Consider the following 11,687-nt stretch of genomic DNA (forward strand, 5'->3'; position numbering starts at 1 on the left):
AATTTGCCTAATAATTCTGCACTCCCTGTATGTGTAATGCAGACTAGAGTCGAACCCTCAGCCTTATAATTGGTAGATGCTAGCTGTGTTTCCATACAAAGCCCAGGTTGTAACTGATCTCAAAGGAGTGAAAGCTCAACCTAAATCATCAGTAGAAAAGCTGCTGACACACCCATATAACATAGAGAACCACAGCCTTCAATGAGTATGAAATAAGCACAGCTTTCAGCAACAACTGCCAACTGTGGCCACAAGATGGAGGCAATATAAAGGATGGAGGTGAACAGATGAGGAGCTGAAAGGAGAGATCAATTTACTTTGGTACATTTCAATTTATGTACATCTTTAGGTTTGTCTTGATGGAATGCCATTGCCTTGGTGGGTGGCTGTAGGTTCGGAGGTTATCTACCAATCGGAAGGTTGTTTGATCACTTGCTGCTCCGGTCCGAAGAAAGCAGAAAAAAGTGCTTGTATGAATGGGTGAATGAGGCAAGATGTAAGAGCGCTTTGAGTGCTCTGGTAGAATACCTCCGCTCTATTTATGATTCTAAAAAACTCACAATGAGGCATTAAAAAAAAGGCAAATGAAGAAGGTTGGTGTGCAAAGTATCTGGCAGAGTAGCATATAAAGGCTCAAGCAGCTTACACAGCATATGAGATTTTACTTATACAATCTGAGAGTTATCAGCTATAGATATATATAATGTCAAAAGTCTTCCAAAACATTAGAAAAAAATGTGTCCAGGGGTTTGGAAGTATGTATGCAGTAATGCATACAGAAAATTTACTTAAAAATCAGAATGGTGTCAACTTCTTTAGGACTGCATTTCCACAGAGATGCAGGCAACTGCACACAGCAATAAGTGGGTTATCAAAAGGATCCCTTACCTTTTACTACAATTTGGATTTGCATGTCACTGCTCTGTCCTTGGATTAGGAAAGGAGTCTCCTCCAAAATATAATCAAAAAAGATCCAGAGTCCTGTTTGCAGGGTTTTCTGTGGTAGTATTAAGGATTTTATGTCCATATGTTGAACTTACCAACCCAGAGAGTGTGTCTCAGGACAATTACTGAAGTTCATTTACCTTTTTTGGTGATCACAGTTTCAAGCAACCCTTGCTGTATGGAGAAACTGATGGCGTGCATTGCTCAGGTGTAATTTTGGTCCATTCTTCCAGACAACCAGTATTCAAATCCTGAAGGTTCAGTTGGCCCCTTCTATAAACTCTGAGCTGTAGAGTGCACAAAAGGGGCCAACTCAGCAACAGAAGTGGTTGGTTTTGCATAGTGCTTTTAGCAGTTCTAGTACTTTTAATTCCTTTCTCTGAAACCAATTGAGACTTTCTTTGGCTGTGTTTTTTGAGATTGTTGTTCTACCATGATCTTTGCCACTTTCAAAAAAGCTTCCTGTGCATGCAAATGTCTAAAAATATTTGCGAATTTCTCTCTCTGTCAAAGCATCCAAATCATTGAGATCCACAAATAGAGGATGCGTTAAAGCGCCAGTGTAAAGCTGGGGCATGTGGGCTTCCACTTGCGTTACCTATACGAAAACAGAACTTTTAGTTTCAAAGGAAAAGCAGAGATTTGAAAATCTATAAACTCTCTACAATACTGAATACATGCTAACAAATGATTATGGGCATATGGCTTAAAAAAGGTACTGGGTAATGGTGTGGTAGTTTATCTGCTGGGGAAACCATAGACCAAGGGTTCCCAACTCCAGTCCTCAAGAGCTAATTTCCTGCAGCTTTTAGATGCAGCATTACTCCAACACAGCTGAATCAAATGGTTAAAATCAGCATGTCATCAAGGTTGGGGTTAGAGAGATGAAGGAGCAACCTCGGGGAATTAGGTGGATGGTGAAATTCAGGTGACCTAACAGTGAAAGCAGATACCATTTAGAGATAGAAGTGAGAAAGAGAAACGTGGATTCCTTTGCAGATGCCAACATGAAGCTCTCGGGAATCCTGGCTGTGCTTTTGCTCGTCTGTACTGAACGGAGCGGTTTCGGGATGTGTCATCCCAAACCGGCCTGTCACTACCCTCCCTCCCAGTGGTGTAGGTCCCTGGAAATAGCGATAGAATGCAGGGTGGAGAAACAGTGTATGGAGGTTAATGCTACCAGGTCAAACCAGGCTGTCCCTGGAGTATCTGTCACACTGTACTATGAGAGTCTGTGTCCAGACTGCAGAGAATTTATCACTCAGCAGCTTTTCCCCACCTGGACAATGCTGCAGGACATCATGGCTGTCACACTGGTGCCCTATGGGAATGCTAAGGAGCTTCGCTCAGCAAACTCTCCTTTCACCTGTCAGCACGGAGAGTCTGAATGCAGAGGAAACATGATCGAGGCCTGCATCCTCCATTTAACCGAACACTCTCTTGCATTTCACATCACCTACTGCATGGAGTCATCTGCAGATGTTCTGAGCGCTCCGCAGTCTTGTCTCCGGCTCTATGCTCCCTCTGTGCCCTGGTCCAGAGTTGACTCGTGTGTCAAAGGAGATCTGGGATACCAGCTGATGCGTGCCAACGCTCTTATGACCAGAGCCCTGAACCCTGCACACACACATGTGGATAACCTTCAATGGGGAATACACAGAAGAGAATGAAGACAAAGCAATGTTGTCCCTTTTCCAACTGGTTTGTCATCTCTACAAGGGGGTGAAACCTCCAGCCTGCACTGGAGCTCCCATCCGGCTTGACAGAAGCTTCTGCTGAACATGAAAAATAAAGTTATATGTCAGTCCTACAGGCAAACAGCCAAATGTGACACGTTAAATTAGCCATACTAATGATTAGTTTGTTTCAGTGTTGTCGTTAATACTATGAAAATGTAAGCATATAGAGTATTATAACTTTCTTGTTTAACAGAGCAGATAACTAAGTTGTCTCTTAATTCAAATATATTTTATAATAACAAATGCAGCCAAACACAGGATAAAAATTTCCATATAATTTATTGGCATTTTCCACTTAAAACACCCTGAACTCCCAAGACTCCTTTGGCTTAAAATGCGAAACAAAAATAGATTTAAGTTCTCTGACAAAAACATCGGAGTGGCAGGTGGATACATACTTGTGAAGTATACTTGATTTTTAGGCTCCAGAACATAAAATCAGACATCCCATGTTACAGTACTTTGTATCGACAGACACATCTGAAGAATAAATATCTCTATAGAAGTTTGCACGACACAGAGGCTGAAAGAACAAGACTGCATGGACGTGGGTGGAGGCGGTGTCAGTGCAACACGGTCTCTGTGTAGAAGCGGGAACGCTTCTGCTCACCGACACAGATGGCGCTGTATGGCACTGACGTGTTCCTGCAAAGATCCCCGGTGCTGAGTTTAACCTGCTGTAACTCCTCAGACTGTTCAGTGCTGAGCAAATTACACCTGCTGTCAGAAAACTGTTGCTGTATATCTACTTAAAGTATCACACAGGATAAAAATATGAGCTTTTAATTTGTTCATTTTTGTGTTACAATAAGAGAAAATAATGACTAACTGGAAACACATTATTTGTGTGCCAAAAAGAAGAAGAAAAAACAAAAAGAGAAAGAGAAATGACTCTATGTCCAAATAGATGCCACTGCAACAGAGATGAATGGGATGAAATATCTGTGAAATATCAAAAACTGTGGGTATCAAAAACTGAGCAATAACAGAAAAAATAAAACATTATAATGACAGATATTAGCCATAATGGTTACGTCAGCAATACACACAAATCACATTGCAAACACATGATGTTTTAGGGAAGCTCAAAGCATCTTTTTCGAAACTTCCTTCTATTAAAAGACACCATCAGCATTTGGGATGGAAGGCATGTGAGGAAACGCTTAGTTTAGTAAGTTTAGTGAGGAATGAGGCAAGAATACAATTCCTGCCTGTGAAATGTTAAATGAGGACAACAGATTTCACAGCGTAGTCAGATGAGGAGCTGTCGTGGTCTGTGGCTATCTGGCCTTTTTTCCCTTCATTATGTATGAAGACATCATGTGTCTCCTCAGGAAGAGAGAACGTCTTTATCATCCAAATTTACCAAATCCATAAAAAAAATGGATGACCAGCATTGAATGTCACAACTAAAATGTTTCATATCCTGACATTGCAGTGCGATCTGCCTTTTTAAAGTTAGTGTGAGCTGTGTGGAACACACATGTATTTACAGTACAATTAATGTGAAAAAAAGTGAAATACATTTTTAAAACGGCACAGTTTTTCATAGTACATCTCAAGCCATTCATACTCCGTGTTGTAAATGATGGTGCAGTGGTAAAAATATTATTGCGTCTTATGTAAAATAAAGGTGAGATTCAGTTATTTTTGAGTGCGGTCAAATGTCAAATATGGGGTCAGGGAGACACACTTTAATCCTTCAGGGCCTCTTAGGCAGTCAACAGTTGTACGACTGCCTCAGAGTGTCGGCGGTCATACATATACTGTTTCCAACTAAATCTAGTTGTTTGTCTTTAAGAAAATGAAGTGAGAGTTGCGCCTGTTCATCAACAAATAACACAGCACTTTCACATCAGACAACAAATACAATGTTAAAGAGACTCAATTAAAAGAAATACATAAATTCAAGTACAGGTGCTTCATTAACTGACAATGTTTCATGAATGTAAACAAATTTATTTACACTTGAGGTGTATATTATTATTATTATTATTATTATTATTATTAGTAGTAGTAGTAGTAGTAGTAGTAGTAGTAGTAGTAGTAGTATATTATAATATTGTTATAATTGTTGCAGCCACATGACATTACTGGTCTTGTTCAAAGAGCCTTGTGTTGATGCCTGCATGTAACCTGTCTTTCTGTCTGTATCAAGAAGTTGTCGAAATGATTTTGTTGAAATGAAATATATTTTGGAAAAAGAATCTCTGATTCTAAAGTGAGGCAACTTTAATTATAATGGCAAGCAAAAACTAAAAGAGCTTTTTCTTATCCTTTTTATTTTAACTAGGTCTTCCAAACTGGAAATGTACTCTCAGAAGTGGCCTTGTATCTTTTAAACTGTATGTCAGCAGAAAAATAACCGGATAGTTGGTTTTGAACAATAGCTGTAATCTCAGAAACACTGCCCAATCCTGTTTCCTCCTCTTAAAGAACATTTCCACATACAAGTACTGCCTATTCAGAAGTGACCTTAAAAGACACATCCTCAATAATATAAGAATTAATTGTTTAAGTGACTTCTTAATATAAAAAGCCCTTAAACAATAACAATAAGACAATAACTTCTATCCTGTTTTTCATGTGTATCTGTGACATTTCATTTCAGTATTTGAGCACCATCTTTTGTAATACCTCTTCAATGGGTTTTGCATCCTGTTCAAATGTCTTCCTCAATCTTTAATTACTTCCATTTCCCTTTCCCATACCAATTGTTTTATTTATTTATTTATTTATTTATAAGTTCCTGATAGCCCTGTGACAGACTGACAACCTGTCCAGGGTGTATCCTGCCTATCGCCCTATGGTGGCTGGGATAGGTTCCAGCCACCCTGCGACCCTGAGTTGGATAAAGAAAATGGAAGGATGGAAGTTCCCGATGTTTTCCACAAGATATCTGGTGAAACAACCCTGAACTAGCAATTTGTTAAGTGTGAGGTCTTTAGTCATTTCCTCGTCCAAATTCTTAATTTTTCCAGAAGCACACAAAGAGTTACACCTTGAAGAGTTACACCTTTGTTGTAGTTTGCTGCTATAAAATTCTTTTACTTCCAATATAAAATTATCATTCTGGCTATTTTATTGTAATAAAACTACAACACTTCCATAATAAAGTTAAACGTTAACACTTACATTTGCTAGCTGGTTGACACGTAAATTAGTGTCCCCCATCAGAGTCAGAAAGGAAGATAAAACAGATTATACCTAATAATGAGACTGACAAGCCTGTGATAACATAAGCAGTATCAGTTTCACAGTCTGACTGCTCTTCATGTCCATTCTCAAAGCACCAGCATGGCAAGAGCAATAAAAGTCAACTTGAGCTTGACAAAAGGACTTCAGGAACCAAAAACCGATGACCATGTATCTTTTACATACAGTGCATCCAGAAAGTATTCACAGCGCTTCATTTGTTCCACATTTTGTCATATTACAGCGTTATTCCAAAATGGATTAAATTAATTGTAACCTTAAAATATTAGACACAGTACGCCATAGGGACAACGTGAAAATGTTTGCTTAAAAACTCATTTAACAAATATGTTTATTTAATAAACAAACCAAAAAAGTATTCTAAAAAGTACATAAGTATTCACAGCCTTTTCCATGATACTAAGAATTAAGCTCAGGTGCATCCTGATTCCACTAATCACCTAGTGTAAAATGTTACGCTTTGGGAGTGAGAACGTGTTGAATCATCTGTCCGATGTTTCTACAACTTGATTGGAGTCCATCTCTGGTAATTTCAGTTGACTTGACATCATTTGGAAAGGCATAAACTGGTCCATCAGATGACAGTGCATGTCAAAGGACTAACCAAGCCATGAAGCCCAAAGAATTGCCTGTAGATGTCCAGGACAGGTTTGTATCAAGGCACAGATCTGGGGAAGGGTACAGAAAAAATTCTGCAGCATTGAGGGTCCCAATGAGCACATCGTTTTACGTTATCCATCAATGGATGATGTAGCTCCTCAGTAAAAGCACTTTGAGGTGAGTGTTATTGTGATTTGGTGCTATGTAAGTAAAATTTAATTGAACTGAAATACAAGGTACACGACAGCCTGCCTGGAGTTTGCCTAAAGGAACCTGAAAGGCTCTTAGACATAAGAAACAAAATTCTCTGGTCTGATGAACCAAACATTGAACTCTTTGACCTGAATACCAAACGTCATGCCTGAAGGAAACCAAGCACAGCAGCATTATGCCTTGGGAATGTTTTTCAGCAGCAGGAACGATGAGGGGAAAGATGAATGCAGCAATGCATAGCATTATGCTTGATACAACTTGCTCCAGAGCGTTTGGTCTAAGGCAAAGGGTTACATTCCAACAGGACAATGATCCCACATAGCCAAGATAACAAAGGAGTGGCTTTGGGACCACTCTGTGAATGTCCTTGAGGGGTCAAGCCAGATGCTAGACTTGAACCTGATTTAACATATCAGGAGAAATCTGAAAACCAGTGCCCTCCATCCAACTTGATGGAGCTTGCTTGACAAGTGCTACAAAAAAGAATGTGAGAAACTGCCCAAAAATAGGTGTGCTAAACTTGTAGCATCATACTCAAAAAATACTTGTTGCTGTAATTGCTGCCAAAGGTGCTAGCAATGAGCCTAGGCTTTGAATACTTATGTACATGTTAGGGGTGGCTGTAGCTCAGGAGGCAGAGCAGGTCAATCCCTGGTTGCTCCAGTCTAATATCCTTGGGCAACATACTAACCCCAAATTGCTCTCCTATGTGTTCATCAGCGTATGAATGCGTGTGAATGTTAGATAGAAAGAACTTATGTAGAAAACACACAGAAAAAAGAGTATTGTATGTGTAAGTATGTATGAGGCAAGTTGTATAAAGCACTTAGAGTGCTCAGATATCATAGTAAAGTAGTATATGGGAACCAGTCCATTTAACATGTTATATATTCTTTTCTTTTTAATAAAATTGCAAGAATTACAAACTTCAACTTTTTTCATTTGTCACTAGGGTAGAGTATGTTTTGCAGAATTGTGAGGTGAAATGGATTTAAACTATTTTGGAACAAGGCTGCAACATGGAAAAATGTGGAATGTGAAGTGCTGTCAATACTTTTGGGATGCACGGCATTTTTTGCATTTTTTTCCATATATTTTTTGTAGTTCTCTTAAAGTAGTGAAGATGTGCATATACAAGGAGGGGTGGGGTCTGCGGAGAATAAACTCAAGCTGTTCACTCAACTGCTATTTCCTTTGAATACATCACTACCAGTGGCTCGGCTTTAAAACACGACACACTCATTCAGCCTGTTGGCTTGCAGACTCAGAGGCAAGAGGAGCAAAACAGTGTCTTCTTTTATTATCAGACACCACTGATCATTGCTAAGAAGCAACCATGGCCATCAATAAATCCAAAGTAGCTGTTGGATTTATAGTGGCAGGCGGTCTGACTTTGATTTTTGGGGCAATTTCTGTAATTGTGGGACCAACAGTAATAAGCAACCAAGTTGTGAAGGTAAGTATTATCGTTATGTGAATACTTCAGTTTTATAATCAGGGTGCTCTGTTTATTTCCTGTTCCATTTTAATTTCTTTGTCTTTTTTCTTTTGCTTAAGCGAATATAAATTCTTGTTTTTCTTTATTTTGCATAAAGGCAAAGCTTCATCACAAAAGATTTAGTTAGACTCATTCAGGTTGACATTTGCAGGTATAGCAACCATCTTATTGTATATGGAGTGTTTAAATAGCTTATCTATTATCTACAAAGAGCACTTGTCTTTGACTACATATTTATTGTGTCAGGTATTTGCATATGTAGTCTGTTTACTCCTATTAACATTTTATTTAACAAAAAAATTAAATACCAATGTTTCACCAATGATGAACCAATGATTCCAAGCATGAAGGTTGCAGACATCATGGCACTGACTTCTGATCTGTTAGCTGAATGTTCACATGTCCAGACTACAGTTATCTATTTTAGATACACATATGTGCAGGTATATGTGTATGTATATGTATACATATGTATATTTAGTGTGTACATGTGTGTGTGTCTGTGTGCGTATACATGTCTATACTTATAGATACTTATAGATATCTATTACTTACATAGCAGTAGAAGAGTTAAATTGCATATTTCCAGAACCCTCTATCCATAATCACATACTGTGTATGCTACCGTTGTATATAGTGTATCATCCTCCTTATTTTGTATTTTTTGTATTTTATTTGTATTTTTGTATTTTTCTCCTGCCTGAGCTGAGGTAGCGCACAAATTTCCCCGCCGTGGGATCAATAAAGTCTTATCTTATCTTATCTTATCTTATCTTATCTTATCTTATCTTATCTTATCTTATCTAGATGCAATGATATTTCCAGTAAAACCTCTGAAAACGAAACAAAGGAGGCTCTTAAGTGTTCTTAAAAACTGCTTCAAACACATTCTTATATCTGGACCCATGCACTGCTTTATCTAAATGAGGCAGAAATCTTTTTGGCAGGAGATTGAACCTCATGTGAGCTTTTATAGACCATCCATTCATCCATTCTCTTCCGCTTATCCAACTCAGGTCAGGGTCGGGCCTGTCCCAGCTTCCATAGGGCGAGAAGCAGGGTACACTCTGCACAGGTTGCCAGCCTAACACATAAAAACAGCATCTGGTATTCCCGTGCGGTATCCCATCCATGTGCTGTCCAGGCCCGACGCTGCTTAATATTCAGGATAAGCCATAAGCCATAGCACCCTGTTGCCTCACAGCAGGAAGGTCCTGAGTTTGGTTAATAAAAAAAAATCCCCAAATGCAATACTTGATCTGAATATTAAACTTTAAAAATTTAAGTAGAATTATAGATGAAAGGTGGCAAAAATATTTTTCCTTGAAGAATATCAAATAAATCAGAATAAAAGTATGTAACCACAGACTGTCTTTGCAATTGGACTTGAATGGTACAATAATATGGTTACTTCCGGCGCCCCTCTTGTGTGGCAGCCTGTTACAGGAGCTCTGCTCATTTCTGAGCCCTTTCCTATTTTCCTCCTTTAATACTAAAGTAAATTTAAGAATACACTATGCCTACAGCATACCAAAAGCTCTTGCCACTTGGGCGATATCTTGAAAGATCGGGCAATTACTTAAGCTTTTACTTATGGCCCGATATAGAGAGCGGGAACTCCATTTCCCAGAATCCTCGGTAGGCGTGTCAAACAGCGCAAATACAGCGACAATAAAAGCAGGTCAGAACATCATCGATTAGAGAGATGAGCGACCCGCAGAGATCTCAGAGGAATGTACGTTTAATTATAAGTTTTGTTTCATGCCGAGACTCTGGTGGAGTCATTAAGCTGACTCCGTTTGTCTTTACCGACAAAAAGTGCGGACACGGACAAAACAAAGCTACGAAGACTCACTGACAGCCTGTCAATATGGCAATTAAACGACCTAAAGTTGCTATTGGATTCATAGTGGCAGGTGTGCTGATGGTGCTTTTCGGCACAATTATGTGTTTTGTGGTGCCATTAGTCATCGACGACCAAATAGTAAAGGTAAGAAACGTCCTGACACGGATAGTTAGCATGTTTTACACATGTGCTTGTATGTGCTGAGTCAAGCAAGATTCACCTTTAATCGTACCCGAGGACTTAAGTACTTCAAAGAGCCTCCAGAGTTAACCAGTAAATGATAACAGGCGCGTGCAGATAAGCTAATCAGTAAATGCATGTAGTCAGATTAAGTACCAATGCTAATAGCTCCGGAAAAACTTTCTGAGGCTTTTAAAGAGTCAAGCATGTCCAATGTTAGTAAAATGATTTGATTAACTAACTAAACTATTATTGGTAATGTCATTAATTTCCATATTAAAAATCACAACATGCGGAGGTTTTTCAACTTTCCTTTCACTCAATATATCCCAGTAAAACGATACAAGTAATATTATTTAAATAATGTGCAGAACAGGAAAAAATACGTGCAAAAGTATTGCCTACTTCCTTAGTTTGCTTTATTTCTGTTGTCAGTTCACAGTGCTGCTTTTTCCCGTTAGCAGCGAACTCTGTAAGTTGTAGTTGGTTCCCTTTTGAGTTGAACTTTGTAGTTAGGGCACATGCAGACACGCTGTCATCCTACCCTGTTTGAGCTAAATATGAGGCTACAAAACATGAACATGGTGAGAAATATAGCATTTCTACATACCAGGTGTTTGAACTGTACTGCACTATCAAAGACTGGATGTATTTAATAATTTTATTTTCATTTTTCACATAGAAAAATCCAGAAAGCATAGTTACATAGTGTTTTTACTTTCTAACTAATCACTCAACGTGCTCAATTTAGTAATTGCATAAGGAGCACCACAAAGAAGTATTCTTAAAAGGAATAGATTCATATCATATTTGTAGGAACATTTGTGACTATAACAAAAACCTAAATGTAAATAATAGATTAAAATTAGAATGAAATATAATGTTGTGTAACTTTTAAGATGATGAACCACAATCTCAGGATTTGGGACCTTTTAGGTAAATAAAATAAGAAAAAAGCAATTTGAAGGTGTCCCCTTGAATTTAGTTTTTTTTTTTCTCTATTAGTTTGTGAAAATGTATAAAAACCTTAATGAAGAAAATGCTCATTCTTTTGCTTTTGTTTTTTTCCTCTCTTTCACATCAGCACACAGTAATTGATCCAAAGAATGATCTCACATACACCATGTGGAAAGACATCCCTGTGCCGTTCTTTATGTCAGTCTACTTCTTCAATGTCCTCAATCCTGCTGAGATACTGAAAGGAGAAAAGCCGATGGTGGAACAGAGAGGACCTTATGTTTACAGGTACACAATTTAACTCCTGAGGACTTGTGCTCAACCTTAACTATCAGTTAAAAACTTTAAATTGTTGGATACTTAAACTTCAATAAAGTTTGCTCCAGTGAAACTCCAAATGGACTTATTTTTTTGTAATAAAGTTAGATTCAGATTTAGATTGTTGCTAAAGAAAGCCAAACAATAACATTTTTAAGTTATCTAAGTGACTTAT

General features: G+C 38.2%; 1 protein-coding gene and 1 pseudogene across 2 annotated transcripts in view; both read left to right on the top strand.

The window, feature by feature from the left end:
* The first annotated feature begins 1,843 nt into the window (after positions 1-1,843).
* On the top strand, positions 1,844-2,826 carry LOC102199192 (gamma-interferon-inducible lysosomal thiol reductase-like; annotated as a pseudogene).
* A 5,094-nt stretch (positions 2,827-7,920) lies between these two features.
* scarb1 (scavenger receptor class B, member 1) overlaps positions 7,921-11,687 on the top strand; it is a 17,836-nt gene continuing 14,069 nt past the window's right edge. Inside the window, exons 1-2 of one of the 2 annotated variants that reach the window (XM_005739116.1) lie at positions 7,921-8,169; positions 11,322-11,482. In XM_005739116.1, the coding sequence (XP_005739173.1) occupies positions 8,050-8,169; positions 11,322-11,482 (281 nt within the window). In that variant the 5' untranslated portion in view covers positions 7,921-8,049. Of the gene's footprint in view, positions 8,170-9,861; positions 10,202-11,321; positions 11,483-11,687 lie in introns of those variants that run through there. The other variant, XM_005739115.1, reaches the window with a different exon arrangement.

Source organism: Pundamilia nyererei, unplaced genomic scaffold (assembly GCF_000239375.1).
Source record: "Pundamilia nyererei isolate P.nyererei 1_Seehausen unplaced genomic scaffold, PunNye1.0 scaffold00089, whole genome shotgun sequence".
Taxonomy (NCBI): Eukaryota; Metazoa; Chordata; class Actinopteri; order Cichliformes; family Cichlidae; genus Pundamilia; species Pundamilia nyererei.